The sequence below is a fragment of the Lemur catta genome, chromosome 5 (assembly GCF_020740605.2).
Source record: "Lemur catta isolate mLemCat1 chromosome 5, mLemCat1.pri, whole genome shotgun sequence".
Taxonomy (NCBI): domain Eukaryota; kingdom Metazoa; phylum Chordata; class Mammalia; order Primates; family Lemuridae; genus Lemur; species Lemur catta.
The window spans coordinates 11,420,144-11,439,832 of NC_059132.1; the positions used below are offsets into that span (position 1 = coordinate 11,420,144).

Below are 19,689 nucleotides of genomic sequence, written 5' to 3' on the forward strand. Positions count from 1 at the left end.
TAGTGTTTTCTCTGACATCAGGTCTCCCCTTTCTAGTCCCTGTTAGACTTTATGGCCACATTATATCCACCTGTGGTCCCATCACTATGTCTCCTTCCCCAGCTTTAGAGCAAATATCTGGATTTATATGGCCAATGTTCAAATCCTGGGTCCACTATTCAGTAGCTGTGTGACTTAGAAAGTTTCCCAATCTCTCCTGAGCTCAGTTTCATTTTCCGTAAAATCAGGATAGTAATGATATAAAAATACTTAACTTGCTGTATTATTTTGCTTGGGGGGGAGAGGGGAGATTAGGCGACATAATACATGTAAAACACTTAGCATGGTTTCGGGCACATGATACATAATCAGTGTTGGCACTTTACTACAAGCTTGTATGCCTTATAAGATAGTAAGGCAAAACATCTAGGGGAATACACTAGTTGATTTTACTCTGTGACTTTGCTTGTTTGTTTTGCCAGCCACTGTGCCTGACATATAGGCACCTTATCCCTGGGGCTTCTAAAAGCTCCTAGATTCACAGTCTGCTTTGGAAAGATTCAGATGTTCTTTCAGTTTCATTTTTTTTTTTAATTCTCTATGCCTAGGAGAGTTCATTTGTTTCATTTTCAAATGACAAGTTTATTTTTCCTACTGCTAGAGAGGGTACTTTTAGTTCTGGAGCTGAAATCAACCAAATTACCTTTCATTTCTAATTGAATACTCCTCTCCCTTACTAATATATTTTCTTAAGAAGCCCTCTCACAGACCAGGTGCCGTGGCTCACACCTGTAATCCCAGCACTTTGGGAGGCCAAGGTGGGAAGATCTCTTGAAACCAGGAGTTCGAGACCAACCTGGGCAACAAAGCAAGACCCCATCTCTAGAAAATTTTTTTAAATTAGTCAGACATGGTTCCTCTTAATTAGTATCCTCTTTCCCTTCCTCTAATTAGTACATTTCCTTACCTAAACCCTTCTGAGATTGAGTGAAAGACCCAGGACACTTGAGTTCAGTTTGTCTCTGTGGCTGTGTGATTTGGTACAGGTCCCTAACGCTCTGTATCCTTGCTTCTTTAGTTGTACCATGCATTAACTGTGACTCAGATTTCCATCTGTGTGAATCTGAATCAAAGGAAATAATAGTAACAAATGAGCATTGACTAATGATAAACTGTGAGGGGGAAGCCTTGTCACACAAACATTCTGCCTTCAAAGATTGCAAGATGATTAAAAAACAAATCTCAAGTTGCTACTTCTCAAACTGGAGTGTCTGTGCTGTTGTGTTGTTGGGAATCTGTGATGTCAGGATGAGCGTGATTCACTCTCTTAGAGAAACAGATTTACTTCACAGTAAGAAACTTAGAACTTCACTTTTATATTGAAAGAGACATGGGTATGTTATAGAGTGCAAATCTACATGATTTTCAAATATACAATGGAAAATTATGAAACAAAATTAAACTTGCTATAGGACGATTTGAACCACACCCCAAGACCTCTGAATAGGTGAGGACATTCTTCTCTCTCCTTAGGAGAAGTAAGGCATAAGCATTTGAGATATAAACCAAGATTGCACCTTGCAATCTTTGATCATAATCCCAGCTCTGCCAGTTACTTGCGATGTCCTTGTGGATGAGAAATTTAAACTGTCTGAGCTACTCCTTCTTCATCTGCAAAAATGGATCGAATGTCTATGTTATGGAGCCATTGTGAGGAATAAAAGTTATGTTGTCTATCAGGGGTCTATGACATGCCTGGCACGGCATGGGCAATAAATGGTAGCTATAACCATTCTCATTACTCATGGGAGACACAGCAGTTTCAGAAAGTTTTCGGTGATGCTCCTCAAATGCCTCTTCCTCTGGCCATGGCAGGAACTGCTGATCAGTCTTGTCCCTCTTTCCCCTTGAACATAGAGGCTCTTCTGATGGACGCAGGCAGACTCTACCAATTAAAAAGAGTTGGCTCTGAGGTTGGAACCTTGTTGCCATTCTACTTAAAATAACCAAGTGAGTAATTATGGAAAGAACATGAAATTTATGAGCTGTGTGGTTGTAGGCAAGTTGACATCCTTAAGTCTCTGTTTCTTTATTGGTAAAATATGGATGCTACTGCTTTCCTTTGGTGATTTGTAAATGACAAATCAGTGTCAAGAACTGGCTTTCAGGGATGCTCCTTTGGAGCAAAGCTTGGGTGAAGGATCAAAGACTGTTGAAGGTCAGCTGGTCGGGTTGGTCTCTCTGATGCACTCTTCACTTGCATATATTGCTGCCACGTGCTTGCCCAGCCTCTGTGACATCTGTGTCACATTTTAAGATAATTTATGCAATGTTGGAAATCTATGACTATTAAGTTCTTTCTTATACCTTGACTTAAGATTTCTTTGTAACTCCTTCAACTGGCCTCTCCTGAAGAAATTTAATCTATTTTCAGCAGATGATCCTTGAACATCCCTTCTCTACTGTTCTTCCCCACATGGTCAGAGCAGCATATTTTTGTTGGGTGACTATCTCGATAAGTTGCTTAGATTGTAGGGGTTTAGAGAAGAGTAAGAGCCTGACATGGGGCTCTAATAACCTACCTTTTGTTTTTCTGAGTGGGCACATAAGCTACATTGTTGGGGACAATTGAGAAGACATTCAGAGGCCAGGGAGGAAGACACCTGAGAGAAGGAAGGTGATGGCAGGTGTGCTGGTATCTTGAGTAATACTTTGGGGAGGGAAATATAAATCTGTAAAGGTATTTTCATGGATGGTAAAATCCCCGCCCTCATCATCCCATGATCTTTTGAGTAGAATTTATCTTATTTATTAATATGTAATGGAATTGGATCTGTGTATTTGGATGACAATTGAAAAGCAATACTATCGATGAAAAGCCAATTACACCTAAAATGAATATGCAAATATGTGCAAACAATATTTTGAGCACTAGCAATATTCATTGCAGCGCCTGGAAAGCCCAGAGTCCCTTTACCTGATCCCTTTGCAATGGCTTCTGTACTTCCCTTGCACAAACTGTGAGAAATGCTGGAGTTGAGCAAAACAGCAGCCAGTTAGTAAGAAAGAGGGCAAGTGGCAATCGCTTGATAGACATGTATCTTTTATTCATTACAGTGGCTCTATAACATAGATATTATGCCCATTTTTGCAGCTGAAGAAGGGGTTGCTCAGAGAGTTTAGATTACTTGTCCAAGATTACATGACAGGTAACTGGCAGAGCTTGGATTACAACCAAAGGCTGTGAGGTGCAATCTTAAAAGGACAACACCTGGTCCATAATCATCTAATCCTGGCAACTTTTCACCTCCACCTCCTGTTCCAAACTATGTTTTTTGCTTACAATTTCCTCTAACACTCTCCCACTCCCATAACTCTCTTCTCTTAACATAGATCTGTTTTTGTGACCGATAGCTTTTGTGTGACACGCTAAATAATATAGTAGAAAATTACATGTATAGTATTTTTACCCTCCCAAGAACTTAGTGATGGCCCAGTCTGAGAGGCTGTTATGTTGCAAAGAATAAACTGAAACTGTGGACCAGTCAGAGAGCCATGGGACAATGAAGGAGTTGATTTCGGTTTGGATATGCTGATTCCTTGTTCGCCATTTTCATAGACCCCATATTGGATTGCAGGATGAGCAACTTGATTCCAGGGTAGGCGCAATGAAGAGATGTAATTAGCCTATTAAGCTCCGCTAATGTCTTGTAAAGTCATTCAAGTGAGAGCAACAGATATATCAATTCCACCTTGGATCCTGCCACAGGGAGCTTAGAATTTCTACCCTGCTATTTATGGTTCACACAGTTGGCATCAGTTGATGCAGCAGGACATGCCTTTTCTGTTTTGTCAAAAGAATTGCCTTTTACCACCCCAAAACTCCAGAGCCTCTCTGAAATCATAGGCTCAGACTGTGCAGAAATCACTTGTTTATTACTCTTACTCTAAAACACACTCACACACTTACTAAAAATGGTCAGTTTTTTTAGTTGGTTAACAGTAAATACAGTGCGTCTGGCAGAGAGGGTTTGTTAGTTTTTCTGGCTTTTGTGGGGTTTTTTTTTTTTTTTTTGGTTGTTTTGTTTTGTCTTCCTAGGGGAAATAGAAATGTAGGGCTTAGGATACAGAAATTTGAGAAGCCAAGAGACTAGGATTTATTCATTGTATAACAAATGTTTACTTAAGCACTTACTTTGTTCTGGGCACTTTTATGAGTGACTATATTTCTATTGTATTTATTTTGTATTGTAGTAAAATATACATAACACAATTTTTCATTTTAATCATTTTTAAGTGACAAAGTACACGAAGTACATTCACATTATTGTGCAACTATAACAACTATCCATCTGCAGAATGTTTTCATCATCCCAAACTAAAACTCTGTACCAGTTAAACAATAAATCACCATTCTCCCTTCCCTCCAGCCCCCAGTAACTGCTATTCTATTTTCTGTCTCATGGATTTGACAATTCTAAGTACCACATATCCGGAATTTTATAGTAATTTGCCCTTTTGTGTCTAGCTTCTTTCACTAAGCAGAATGTCTTCCAGGTTCATCCATTTGTAGCATGTGTCAAAATTTCATTCCTTTTTTAAGACTGGATGATAGTCCATTGTGCATATATGTCACATTTGGTTTATTCATTCATGTGTTGATGGCCACTTGGGTTGCTTCCACCTTTTGGCTCTTGTGAATAATACTGTTATGAATATTGATGTTCAAATATCGGTGCAAGTCCCTGATTTCAGCTCCACTTCTGGGTATATACCCAGAAGTGGAATTGCTGGATCACATGGTAATTCTGTGATTAATTGAGAAACTGCCATACTATTTTTAGCAATGATATTTTAAAGGTAGATTTATCAAGAGTTGCCAAACGATTGTTGTTACGAATGGAAAGAAAGAGGAAATAATAATTATCTTGAGATTTGCACTTTTACAGTGAGAGAATTATAGGGCATAACACTGGGTAACGAGTTTTAAAATAAGAGAGTTTTATTGTTTTGGGGGGACAAGATGTGGATGGATTTCACAGGGTCTGTTTAGGACATATTATATTTGTCATGGCTGGTAGATATGCAGATAGAATCATCAGGTAGTCAATTTTATGCACTAATCTAGAATTCCAGTATCAAGGCTGGAGGTATCAGCTTGGTATATACCTATTTGGAATACAAATAATATTTAACATCACAGGATAAAGTGAAATTATTTAAGTGGAGTATAGTTGTGTGTAAGACTGATCCCTGGAGAATCCCAACATGTAGAGGTTGAAAAATGAAGGCACCAACAAACAAGACTGAGAAGGAGTCTCTGCGGTATGAGGAAAGACAATAGAATGTGGCTTTTCAGAAACCACAAAAGATAAAGTATGTCAGGAGGGAAGGAGGAGTGGCCAGCCTACTGAGAAGCATGGTGAATCACAGTGCGACAGCTGGATTTGGCAAGCTGGAGGTCATCAATGTACTCGACAAGAGTAATTTCAGGGAGCAGAGGGGATGGAAGCCTGGTTAGAATATACTGAGAAGAAAATGGCACTTGCTGTTTCTAATTCCAAACCCATCAACAACTCAATCCAGAGGTTTTATTGTAAGGGAAAATAGTAAAGTGGGACAATAAGTAGGGGTGGCTATGGGTCAAGAAAAGTAATTCCAGGAGACTCAGTCATGATGTATTTTCATAGGAAGATGGAGAAGGAAATGGTGGAACCCGTGAGAATGCGAGAAGGGATGGGATCCAGAGCTGTCTGGGGCAGGCATGGAGACTCTTCTTCCCACATAACTAGAGTGAGAAATCAGGAAGTTAGGAGACTTGGTGATAGGTGAGTTCACAGGTGATGGTTCTCTCATCTTAGTGAAGAAAGGAGGTACAGTCATCAGCTGAAAGAAAGTGAGAGTGTAGGAGGTTCGAGGAGCAAAGCAAAATGTGAAGGGATCATCTTGGAGAAAGCAAGTATCACAGTATTGCCTGGCACATTGATGCTTATTTGAGATACGTAGCCACAAAGTTAATGAGAACAGTCAATATTACGATGCCTTTTCCTCTAACAAAGTTCAAATCAGAAGAATTTGGGGAGCTGGGTTTAACCACTGTTGGGTTTTATTAAGAAAGTACAACTGAAGGAAGTGAGAGAATTAAGGATTCTTACAAGGAGTGTTAACAATGAACTATGGATGGGAATTGAGGATACGAGAGTTTTGATGTATATAGAGAAAGTGACAGGGTCAATAATTAGTGGTCTCAGTGTGATATGCCATTTTGGAAATTGTATTGGATAGAAGGTCATGCTGGTCAGGGGTGGGCTATAGTAACAACAAGGTGTTGATGAAGGAAATGGGAGTAAGGAAATGTTTGGTGTGGGATAGATGAAAAGATTATTGGAGGTAAGTCAAGGAACTGAGAGGCCAAGCTGTTGGATGGAGCATCCACATAAACATTGAAATCAGCAAGAAGGGTAAATATCAAGTGAGAGAGAACTCATCATTAGCTATCTACTCATGATATGTTGATCATAAAACACCTCCATACACGTTTTAACCAAAGAATCTGTTGGTGTATTGTGTGTTGCATTTTGTCAACACCTTTTCATTCATAGTTGGGCTTTAAGAGGTTCATATTTAAAAATGAGCTTGACATTTTTGGATTTGGACAATGACTAGATGGTATTTCTGAACATGACTGCACATCAGAATGTCCTAGAAGATTCTGTTTGACTCAGGACAGAGGCCTGAGCCAATCCCCAGAGTCTGATGCCTTCAGACTGAGCTAGGTCAGAGAACCCACTTCGTTTAAAGCTCCTCAGGTGATTCGAAATCACATCCAGGCTTGTTAACCACTAAGTTAAACCATATGATAGACTGCCTTGAATGAAAGAAACATTTTAGAGTAAGTTATTTCATATTTAAATTTACTTGAGAAGACTGAACAGGTAAGGAAGTGGTGCTAAAATCCAGAACTAGAAAATCTCAACTCGTTCTAGTAGGAATTTTAATATAGCACATTGGGTTTCTTTTCTTCTTCCTTCTCCTGGTACATGAATAAACATTCTTACCATATCATAATTTACCCTGTAGTAAACTAGAAATTAGCTCCTCACATTTTAGAGAAACTATGTAGTTAGAATCTAAGTTTATGTAATTTACTTTTAATGTTTAAAAATTCACCCTCTGTTTTATATTTTTCTTCAATTTTCCTCATATTTGTTCTCTGAATTTTGTAGTAAAAATGCCCCTTTACATCTTTTTGGCGTGTTCCTTAGGAAGCTTCCTCATCTCCTCCGTCCCAGAGGGAGCTATGTCTCATTTGTCTTTATGTTTTCTGTACCCTGGTACAGGGACTTACCAAAGCAGATGAATATTTGATGAATAAATGAATATAAGATTAAAGTAAAAAGTGTCACATTAAACTATTTGTTTCCTCTCTGATCTCTGCACTATTCTTTAAGTTCCAAGGTAGTTTCTGGGAAAAGTGTGGGTTCAATATATAAGAAAAATGATGCTCAGGGATTTAAAGAAAACTCATAAAATGTCAAATCCACAGCAATTCATTTCTCTCAGCAAGTCCTCGTAAATTCAGGCCAAGAAATCTTTATACTGATTTTGCCACACCCAACTCTCTTCCTTCCTGTACCTGTATGTTGAGTGTGGCATATGCTTATTAATAGTTCTGTTGGTAGGTAAGGGACTTATTACTTGTCAATATTTTTAAGCAGAGACAATGCTGACAGTCTCAGTCTGTCAAAGACTAGGGTCACTTTATTCTAGCAACAAGAAAGCCACTTGACTAGGCTGAAAATGTGTTCCCAAAACCTGTTTCAGAATTTCTTCCCTGATGGCTTCTGTGAATTTAAGCTGAAGGGCTTTAATGGTACATTAGGGAAGGGCAGTAAAAGTGAGAGTTGTTATAAACTACAATGCTATTCTCTGATGCAAGAGTACTGCTTACCGTAACATTCATTTCATGAGGACTTTGAAAACTCTATCGGTCATCCCTCTAAGTAGTCACCATCAGACCACTCCTTTCATGACAAGAGACTAGGTTTTGTTCTCTCCTACAAATTTGTTTTTGTTTCTGTTTTTATTTTTTATTTTACTATTTTTATTTTTCAATTATTTTAAAATAAAAATGATACATAATTAAGGTGTCCAACATGATGTTTTGATGTACATATACATAGTGAAATGATTACTACTGTCAAGAAAATTAACATTTCCATCTCCTAACATAGTTGCTATTTTTCCTTTGTGATAAGAGCATCTGAAATCCCTCTTAGCAAATTTCGAGTACACAATTTTGTATTATTAACTATAGTCATCATGCTGTACCATAGTGCATGGAAGACTGGTCCAAATCCTTTAATTTACTACTCTAGGAAGAATAATTATTAACTAACTGGAGGCATTGTAACATCATCCTAAAAAAAAAAAAGACACTTATAGCCAGGCTCAGTTGTACATGTGCCTGTAGTCCCAGCCACTTGGGAGGCTAGGATGGGAGGATCGCTTGAGTCCAGGAGTTCAAGGCTGTTGTGTGACATGACCACACCTATGAATAGCCACTGCCTTCCAGTCTGGGCAACATAGCAAGACCCCATCTCAAAAAAGAAAAAAAAAAAACCCTCTAAACTCTGCAAGCTTATGTAACCATATTATAGACCATATTTTTCCCATTTTATAGTCTTTAAGTTCACATCATTTGTGTGATTCTGTAGTTACACAGGAAAATGATGATTAATACTACTAATGCTACTTTATGGCAATTTAAATGCTTCATATGATCCTATGGGCCAATATTTCCATGCTTAGATACAACATGCTATAGAAATTAAGAGTCTGAGCTTTTGAGTGAGAGATCTGGGTTCAGAGCCCAGTTCTTCCCTTTACTAGCTCTGTGACCTTGGGTTAAGCCTCAGTTTTCTGATTTAGAAATTGGGGATCACTTCTTGACCTTTTGGCTACAATCAAGTGTAGAAACTGGGGATGTTCATGTAACTATCTCGTAGATTCACTATGAGAATCGAATGAAACTGTGAGCGTGTGGGGCTAGTGCATTGTTTCAACCCTAGTTAGCTTTCTTGAGCATATTTCCTTTACCCTTTAATTCTGTTTATTTTATTATGAGCAGCTTTCTCTTTTTTTTTTCTTTCTACTCCCCTAGGGATATAAAACCTGACAACATTTTACTTGATGAACATGGTAAGTAAATGACTTATTCGTAATCAAGTACAAGACCTGCACGTAGAACAAGTTGATTATCCCCAGCAGGGGAGTATTACACATGGAAAAGATGTCTTGCTTAGGCATATTTTATGGGGAGGAGGGACAATATGGGGAACTTTATTATTGATAGCAGTTGCCTAGTGCAACAATACACCCTTAAATAACATTGAATTCGCCTCATGAGAAAATCACTCCCTACTCAATTTTCTTCTACTACTTTTCTTCAAGAAAACCATCACAGCTTTTTTGGCGCTAGTTTACCTTAATATCACATAATCACCTTTTTTTTTTTCTTTTTCATAAAGACAGAGCAGGCCTCAAGCTTAGAGCATTTGACTGGAAATAGCATTCGCCTAGAAGTTAGTGACATTATTTTGTTCTCATTGCAGCTATTATACTTTTATGATTTCTCTCTTGTAAAGGCAAATTGGTTTTACATTTGCAGAAGAGATATCAAGTTTTCGGTTCAAAAAATTTTTAGCTAAAAAACATCAGTTTAAAGAAAAATGTAAAGTAGATAAAAGTATATTTGGTACCCAGGTATGAAAGTGATATGAGGACATGGCAATAATCAGGAAGGTGGTAAGTGAATGCCTAAAGTTCGAGAAACACTGATTAAAGATATCCTCCAGAACAAGCTTTTGCCAGCAGTGATTAAATGTGTATGATTTCTTCCCAATATTTATTTTCATGTACATTTGGATTTACTGCTACATCAGGGCAGACCTATAGGGCTCACAGCCTGTGTGTTATTAATGTTAACAGTGGCAGTAAGATCTTTGTTATGTATTTTAAAAGGTGCTGGATGGGAGAACACTAAATCTGCAAATCTCTTCATTCATTCAATGTTTACAAAAAGGATTTGCAAGTAGAACTGGAACTGCAAGAACCATCCCTTGCCCATTATTTATTTACCTAACTGAGTTTTGAGCCTGATTTGCCAGATTCCACCTGTGCTCAGAGAGGGCTAAGGAACACTTCTATGTATGACCTCTAATTTTCAAAGCTCAGCGTCATTACTTATTTATGGACTGTCCAAAAAGATTTTTTCCACTTTCTTCCAATGCCTTATTTCTCCCTTACTTTTACTGCTTCTGACATTTGGGAACAGATTCTCTCCATGTCAGGAGTGTGAGCAATGGTGAGACTTAGCATGAAGGTGACTTTCATTAAAACACAGCTATGCAGAGCCAGGCATAGTGGTGTGCACCTGTAGTCCCAGCTACTCAGAAGGCTGAGGCAGGAGGATTCCTTGAGCCCAGGAGTTTGAGGCTGCAGTGAGCTATGGTCCTGCCACTCCACTCCAGCCTGGCCAATGGAGTGAAAACAACAACAACAACATCCACTTGCAATCTTCTAGCCTATGGAGGCCACTTTGTGCAACTGAGGGAAAAGTGCACCCTCTGCCCAGCACAGCTTTCTGACGGCACATGGCTGGTTGGGGTTCAGTCCTCACTTGCCTCCTCAGCCCTGTGCCTTTGTGCCTGACACTTGCAGCTCCATTTGTGGAAGCATATAGGTCCTATCAACCCCAAATTTTTTAAGATTGATCTTCCATTCAGAAAACGTTGTTTTAATCTCAAGTTTCAGCCATAGCTTCATCTTATTTCTAACACAAGGACGTCCTGTTCTTCTTCATTCTACTTCTTCCTTCTCATTTTCTTGCTGACATGGTGATTGTATGTTAGAGAAAAGGTGAAGAAATCAATTAATCTCCAAGTTTAACCACCTTTAGAGACTACCCTTGAGAAAGATGAACTGTGTAGTTGTATATTTAAGAATGTGAGAATTCTGGCACAGTTTGGGTTCAAAACCCAATTTGGTTCAAAACCCAATTCACTCCTTCACTAGCCCTGAGAGTTTTGACAAGTTGCCTAAACTTGCTCTACGTCTTAGTTTCTGCAGGGATCGAAAGAGTTCTTACTTCTTAGGGTCATTGTGAAGACAACTGACCTAATACTTCTAAAGCACTTGATGCAATGTCTGCCATAAGGAAATCACTCAGTAAAAGTCAAACACTGGTATGATCCGCATGAGGTAGCAGCGCCTTTCTCCCCTTGGGAAGGAAGCTTGGACTACTTGATCTTGCTGCATGCGGCTTTGTCTGTGCCACCATGCCGGATATGTACAAATCTCTACCAGATAGAGTCTGTAAGAGCTGGTACTTACTTATCTTTCCCAAGTAATTATTTTGATTTCAGAAATGAGATACCAAACATGCTGCTTGTCTCCTTTTAGATCTTGTGTTTAAACCATTTTGTTTAACTCTTAATCCTCAGGTTACTACCCTTTCAGTGGCCCTTTCTGCTCTCTTTTATGTGTGTTTATGGCATTTTATTCAAGGTGAAGCTGAGGCTCTGCTGCTTAGCTGCTTAGGGAGTGTGAACGGTTGTTCCAGTCTGCTTGAGAGTCAGTCTCAGTCTACACCTGTTACGTGGTGTATTATTTACAATGACCCTTTCAACACTCTCACATTTTTGGTTTGGTCAATGAATTAGGAGGAAATTTTTCTGTCTTATATCCCCATCCTGAACTCAACTTGAAAATCGCTGCAGTTACTAAGGAAATATTGCTTTGGGAAGGATTGTATGTGAATGGTATAGAAGCAAACAACCAAAAAGGTTGAGAGCCAGTCTCTAAACATTGCCCTAGGGATCTCTTTCTGGAAAAAAGAATTTTTTTGACGTTATTTACTTTCTGTTTATTCAGATTCTGAAAAACTAAGATTCTCAGACATTGTTCATGGAGCATAATTAACACTTTTAAATGAATAAATCCCTGATGCCCACCTTCCCCCAACTCATTATGTAGAGTTGCTGTTGTGAGAAGCTGCTCAATGGCAAATCAATGCCGGCCTTTTAGAGCATCTGCCGGTGTGATGTTCCATGTGGAGCTCATATTTGAAGCACTCATTGGTCTTCTCCATCCACATTTGTAATGTCTCGTGCATGATGGGTCATCACGTGGGCCTCTGGCATGGAGACTTTAGCAACTGCGAAGGGTAAGTGCCTGTCTCTTGGGTGTGCCTCCAAGTGAGCTGTGTATTATACTGCACAGCTTACATTTTAATTCAGCACCATTCAGTGACAGAATGCAGAAACTGCATTTTATTCTTATTATTCATATTCTTCATATTCATCAGAAAAGACTGGCATTTAAAGGGAGCTGATTATAAAATAGATTTTTCCATAATGTGAATGAATGGCCCTTATACATTGGAATCTGACATAAAAATTATTTTCAATTTAGAGCATACCTGTTACTCTTCACCCCAAATTTCTCATTCACCAGTTCAAAGCCAAGATGGCATGAGGTCTTGGGCGGCTTATAACCAACTGTCTTGGTATGTGTTTTCATATTCTACCAGCTTAAGTGCCTCAGAGAGGTCCCTCATTCCCAGGGCAATTCCTGTGTCCTTCAGTCAGCAGGAGACTGCACCCTCCTCTGTGATCCAGCACTCAAATCCATTGTCACGGCACAGACGGGCACCTGGCAGACAGGTCGCCATGGCAAGCCCAAGCAAAGTATGGCAGCATGCGGGCCTGGAACTCAGGCTTAAGGCCAGTGTCTGCAGGCTCTGTAAAGTTCTGCTCTCATTGTTTAGCTCAGAGCACCAGGCTAGAGGGTCCAGTAGATCCTGGCCTTTAAATAATTCCTCCCCATCCTTTACTAGGCATCCCGTCAGGGGAAAAAACCCTGAGCCAATCAGAAAGTAGTTGTTTCGGATTTTTCAGTTCTTTAGTCTTGTGATACAGTGCACAAAGTTTCTGGGAGATTCATAACCCTCCAAAGGGATCCTGGACCACATTCTAGACCTTAACCCTAGCTCTGCTACTTCTGAGTCCTGTAAACTTAGCCATCAATGACTCCTCTGTGAAGTAGGGGCTACCTCACTAGGCTAAGGAGAAACTTTGTACAACAACATTTTGAAAACTGAATTAATCAAACAAATGTAAATAATACATAAAAAATATTCAATCTTCTTTCAACGGAATTTAACAGATATGTAATGAGGACTCACTAGAGTCAGGGTGTTCTAGTAAGCCAGGTCTTATTGTAAAACAGTGATCTCAAACTTTACTGCATAGCGGAATTACCTGGAGGCCTTGTTTAAACACTAGGGCCTCAACCCCAGGCTGTCTGAGCCACTAAGTCTAGGATGTGCCCCAAGAATTTGCATTTTTAACAAGTTCCCAGGTGGTACGGAAGTTGCTAGTCTGGGGACCACACTTTAGGGACCAAGTGGCTCCAAAACATCCTCTATCTTCCACTTCTACTTGAGCATAGTTAGTTTTAGGACTGAGCCAGCTTAGAAGGTCTACTCCGGCCACCGTAGAGGGTGACCTGCCTGGCTGCTCACCTGTGGAGTTGGTTGTTCTTTTTAATACAGATACCTGGCTGTCCGACCAGTCCTACTGAATTGGAGTCTCAGGAGAGTGAACCCTATGTATGTGTATTTTGCAAAACTACACTGAGTTTCTGATAATGGCAAATATCAATGACTGGACACTTCCTGCCAAATGCTGTGCCAAGTCACCCATAGTCATCATTTCATTTAATCTTCCCAATAATCTTATAAGAAGGCTGCTATTATCATTCCAGCTTTGCAGAGAGGAAAAGTTACTTTTTCAAGGTAACATGAGAATTATAGTTAGTAGTAGAACGTGGACTTGAAGTCAGGGAGCCTGACTCCAGGGAACAGGCTGGTAACCCGAAGTCCCCAGGCTCACCTAGTTTGTATTAAACCTTGTGTATTAAACCTAGTCCAATGCTTTGAGCATGACCCACGGGGAGAGTGAGAGAGAGCGGGGGGGGGGGGGGGGTAGAGAGAGAGAGAGACAGAAAAGAAAAGAAAGGAAAGAAAAGAAAAGAGAAGAAAAGAAAAGAAGGAAGGAAGGAAAGAAAGAAAGAAAACACCGAAACAACCTATACTATGATAGGGTATGTTTTGAAATCATCCATTGGGCCATTCAGGCAAGAATACCTTCACTTTTAACTAGATGAGTGCAATTTTACTTCGTTAAAATGTCATCACATAAGCAAAAACAAAACACTTTCTGCACAAAATAAAATGCTGGTGGGGACGACGGTGAGATTTATCTTTAGCGGCAGGCTGGGCGCTCCCCAGGAGCAGGCAGTGAAGTTTGGCATGAAGAGTGAGGACCGCAGCTCTAGAAGAAGAATCAGATGACATCCCCTCCCATGACGGCCATATCGCATCAAAGCCACAGATGCTTGCAAATGGAAATGCCAACACTTCACGATCCTTTGAAGGCAGATGACTGTCATGCCAACAGCTAATGCGATAGGCTCATCTGCCTGGGCTTCTGGCACTGCCCTTTCCTTCCTTCTAGCTGTAAATGCAAGGACCCTAGAGCACTTCCTACAGTGTGTTCCCTGCCAAACATTCCATTAGACCCGCACTGTGTTGCTGTGAGTGTTAGAGCTGAGAGAGATCCTAGGGATTATTTAGTCCACCCACTCTTTTTTTTTATAAAGAGTCATTTGGATCTACCTTGGAAGGGGTTGTAGTCTACTGTGTGTTAGGAGCAGAGTTCAGGGCAGAACCCAGGCCTCCTGGCTCTCACTCTCGTGCTTTACATTAATAGAGACACTTTACCAGTTATTTTTTGAGGGGTGGTCAGTGGGGACAATGGGAACTCTCAGACAAAATTTAATGGTACTTCAGAAAAATGAGGATAAAAAGGACTCTTTCTTGGCAAAGAAATTAATATTTGTATCCACACTCATACCAGGTTCGTAGTGATAATGTTTGCCTCTTTAAAAAAAAAAATCCCATAAGAAATTCTTGGAAATTTGGTACTTTGAATATCTCTTGGCTGTCTCTCTCATGATACCCACAGGCTAAACCAAATTAAAATGTTACCAATAGACAAAAACTGCCTAAATAAAATTATTAGAGCATAAACTCTTAACCACTAAGGTTCACACTTTCTGAGGTTCAACTACAAGTTTACAGTCAGATACTCATTGTTGTAGCTCATGTTCTGGCTGCTGGAGGGTTGCTGGTTTAAGCCCATATTGGTCCTGAGGATGGAATGATTGAGTTTTTATTGCCTGTACGCAATTGCAACTAGCATACAAGAATTAGCATACTAACCTTCTGGATGCTTTCAGTTAGAAGCATGGTTGTGCTACTGGGTTGAATGGGACTTAATGTGCTCTGTGGTCCCTCTCTCTCCCCAGGGCACGTGCACATCACAGATTTCAACATTGCTGCGATGCTGCCCAGGGAGATGCAGATCACCACCGTGGCTGGCACCAAGCCTTACATGGGTACGGGTTCCGTGAGTGGTTGTAGTCACCAAGAGCAAAGCGTTTGCTTTTCATTTCTGTAAACACCATTTACTGTAAGGCTGAGTCATCTGTAGGGACGTGAAGCGAGAGCTGACGAGCTTCTCCCTGACTGCACTTGGGGAGCTCCTGGTTTCCTGGGTCTGAGATGGGTCTCAGGACTCTGCACAAGCAAGAACCTAAGATCTTGATTGAGGAGGGTCATCGATCACGTTTTGAAAACATTATTTCATGAGGTGATTAAGACAGTTTCTACTCACTTCCTAACAACAACAACAAAAAAACATACTAATTAATGCAATAAATGTCTGCTGTCTCTGTGTGCTTGGCACTGTTTCAGATGCCGGAGACCCAGCAGTGAGAAACACAGACGAGGTCTCCAGCTCAGGGGATTACATTCTAGTGAGAGCAGATTAAAAAAGAATGAAATAAAGAAGAAACAGTAATAAGCAGGATGGTCCTAAGTGACAAAAGCATGAATTTGACCATTATCGACATAATACTGCATTATATGCAGAGGGCTGTAAAGTTTACAAAGTGCCTTCCTGGCTATAGTTTTAGTTTTAGCTTCAGGAGCACAACAATCCCATGAGTTCTTCTTTTGAAAGACGAGGACATTCTGCCTGACTTTGCCTAATCTTGCTTATAGTGAGATCAGGAGCTGATATTTGCCCTGATGATTCAGAATTTACTCAGGAGTTACTAACAGGGTAAGTTTAGGTGCGAAACTATCAGTTGGTCTCATTTAATTGTGGTAACAAATCAACTACAAATTGTAAGTTCAGTCGTTGGAGACAGCCTAGACACTGGTTTGGTAGAACTAGTTCTACTCTCTGTCCACTCCCAAATATATAAAGGGAGAGCTGTTGCCCTTTAGGGGCATGCAGTATTCAGGAAGAGGGAATTCTTCCTCCCTTCTCCCTGTGGTTCCTAAGGCAGGTGAGTCAGATCTCAGGAGCATTATCTGTAAATTCTTGGGGTGTATGTGAGAAGAGGTGCCTGGCGTTTTATTCCCGGCTAGATGTCTGCGTAGTCACTGGACTTGCTGTCTGGTGCTGGAGCTGACACAGTCCGGGCAGCCATGGAAGGTTGCTAAGTTTGGGAGCTAATCTTCCCCGGGATCACAGCAGCAGGAGGCAGAGGGATGGCAGCGAGTGGGAGTGTTTGGGGAGAGGGGGGGCTGGATTAGCTAAAGGACTTGGTGGTCCGGCTTCACAAGGGCCCCTGCAGTGCCCAGGGATGTAGCCTGGAAGGGAGGGGGACTCCTATCAGCGTGGTTTCCATGGTGTCCTGGAGACACTGCCAGCCCCGACAGAAGCAACTATCTCAGAATCTCGGAGGGTGGAGCCCAGGCGTAGGGTGGTTTAAAAGTTCAAGTAATTCTGCCATGCAGCTAGGATCGACGCCTTCTGCCACAGACCATGAGCTGTATGTATCAGCTGTTCGAAGCCCCGAAAGAGAGACCACCCTGCAGCAGAGGCAGCGCATGAGTTAGGATCCCTCTGCCTCCACTATCCTCCTTTCACATCCTAAAACCAATAGTACTTTCTAGGAAAATGCAGAAGGAGGTGTGTGAGAGCCAGATCAGTCCTCCGTCTCCACCTGCTGGGTGGGTGGAGGAGTTTTGAATCAGATAAGAGAGTAGTTTTAAAATGCACAGGAGCAAATTTTAAAGTATCTAAAGGCAATGTTGTAATAAGCAAAGCGGATTAAAATATATTAGGCAACAGACCGTGCTATCATTAGGGAAGGCCCCTATTCACCAAAACAGGAGGTTAGACACCGCACGGTTGCTGGGAGATGACAGAAGACTGAAAACTACTCAGGCTTCCTTCTACCCTAATTAGTTAAGGCGCTTAAAGCAGGTGATGTCGCTGTTGAAACTGGTGGGATTAAGTCAGGGGTGGAATGAATTGTATCAGCTGGATGAGGTCAGAGTAATTCATAGGCAAAACATTTGAACTTGAAAAGGGTGAGAGCAACGTCACTTTCTTTTAATATTTCGTTCTCTTCTCCCATGTAACTGGAGACAGAGAAAGGAAAAGAGAACCCCTACCTGCAGAGCCACCTCACTTTCCAGCAGAAAGAAATCATCTCTGGGGAAAAAAATGAGCCTGATTTTATATGATATTTGAACAACTGCAAATTTCATGGCTTCCAAATACCAGTGGGGGGAATAAATCTCTTTTGTCACTTCTAAAATAACGGACACATATAATTCAGCCTATTTTCTACCTAAAATCCCTGGTACTCAAATGATAAAAAGGAGTATTCAAGCCTGCTGCTCTGATGAGTTTATTCCCCAGGTTTCCTGGGTTTCCATATTAAGGGCTATTTTCTTGGAGCCAAATCAGAAAATGTGCATCTGGGTTCCTAGGGCTGGTTTCCATGGTGAAAAGAAATACAGGGAGGCCACCTTTCTTTCCTCTCCCCAGTGATTTTAAGTACAATATCTGTATAATGTAATTTTTGTGAGGTTGGCATGTCTAGTCTTTTCCCAAGACAGAGCTAGGAAATTGGAATCTAGGCAAGATTCTATGCACCTCCCACTTTCACTCTTATAATTAAAAGTAATCAATATTTATTGAAATCTTTCAGTGGCCCAGACAATGTTTTAAATGTTTTACATTCATTTACTCATTAAATTTTCTCAACAGCCCCATGAGACAGACTGTACTGCTCACCATTTTACAATGAGGAAACTCAGAAGCTGAATAACTTGCTCAACATCACACGGCTAATAATTGAAAAGCCTAGATTTGAGCCACACTCTATCTGACTTCAGAAATCAAGCTTCTCCTTAAAATAAAGATGCAGAGAGAAATTTAAAAATATATATGTAAATATTTTTACTTGTGGTTTTTAAATGGTTCTAAGTCAATTTAGTTAGGCCAACATGTTGGAAATGTTTCTTGTCTTATTCCAAAATGAGTGTCTGATTGTCATGGCTATCTCTGTACCCAGAAGCTGCCCTTGCCTTTTATTTTTGGAAAGTAATCTTTCCAAGAGGTATTGTGGGTACTAGTCTGCTTTCTCTTTTACAAAAATATGTTCCTGCGGGGCAGGTCTCTGTCTGTCACAAGAATGGAAAAACAAACACCACCTGTACTCACCAGTAAATTGGTACTAATTGATTGACACTAATGTGTACATATGGGAAGTAACATTCATCAGGTGCCGGGCAGGTGGGAGCGGGGACGAGGGGATGGGTGAATCCACACCTAACGGATGCGGTGCACGCTGTCTGGGGGATGGACACATTTGTCCCGCAGTGCAAAGGCAATTTATGTAACCAAAGCATTTGTACCCCTGTAATACTCTGAAATAAAAAATTAAAAAAAAAAGAAATTAACAAATCTGGGGGAGGTGCAGTATGGAAAATAGAGAAGATACGTGGGAGATTGCTAAATTACATGATGTGGAAGAGACAAAAGATTTTTAAAACAAGCAAATGTCTAATTACTCTATTTGAAGATGTTTTGAGTTTCTATAATGTAAACCCCTCTCTGTCTTCTTCCCAAGCATTCGGTAAAACATACTACTCAAAAAAAAAAAGAAATTATGTTCCCAGTGATTTGGTAAAATCTACCTAACAGGCACTCACCAGCATCCATTTTATGGTGCTCCTGTAGGATACTAATTAGCAATTAACGAGAAGGAAAAAAAGTCCTAAAAAGAAAGGAAGAATACTAAACTGAAACACTGAATGGAGATTAGAGAAATATATGGCTACTAATATGAGATGCTGAGCATATTATAAAGCAGTTTCATAGCTCTGGAATTGAGAAAATAATCAGTCTGCCAGTTCTTTATTTTACCACCTTCCACCCAGTGAGGAAGTTTTGCTTTTGTAAATTCATTGTCTTCTGCCTCCATGTTCCTTCTCATCCCTCCAAACATTCCTTCTCTCTCCTTCTATGTCTGTGTCAATATAATTCAGACCACTTAGAACTAACCAATGAAAACATTCTTCTCCAAATTTGTTTATCACCATTTTATGCTTTTTGCATAGTGAACGTGTACTTTGACATACATATAATTTGGAGAAGAATGCTAAAGTCGAAACCCTGTTCTCCCTGGGTCCTAACAACTGACACTCTGCTTATTTTGCCATGCCAGTAAATATAACCATCATTTTTAATGGTCATGTGTTATAGAAAAGTAAATAAA

General features: G+C 40.3%; 1 protein-coding gene across 3 annotated transcripts in view; it reads left to right on the forward strand.

Annotated features, from left to right (window-relative positions):
• The window catches only part of STK32A (serine/threonine kinase 32A), a 78,433-nt gene that overhangs the window by 48,552 nt on the left and 10,192 nt on the right, over window positions 1-19,689 (forward strand). For 2 of the 3 annotated variants that reach the window (XM_045551138.1, XM_045551139.1), the window contains 2 exons: window positions 9,143-9,180; window positions 15,412-15,501. In XM_045551138.1, the coding sequence (XP_045407094.1) occupies window positions 9,143-9,180; window positions 15,412-15,501 (128 nt within the window). Of the gene's footprint in view, window positions 1-9,142; window positions 9,181-13,594; window positions 13,720-15,411; window positions 15,502-19,689 lie in introns of those variants that run through there. The other variant, XM_045551140.1, reaches the window with a different exon arrangement.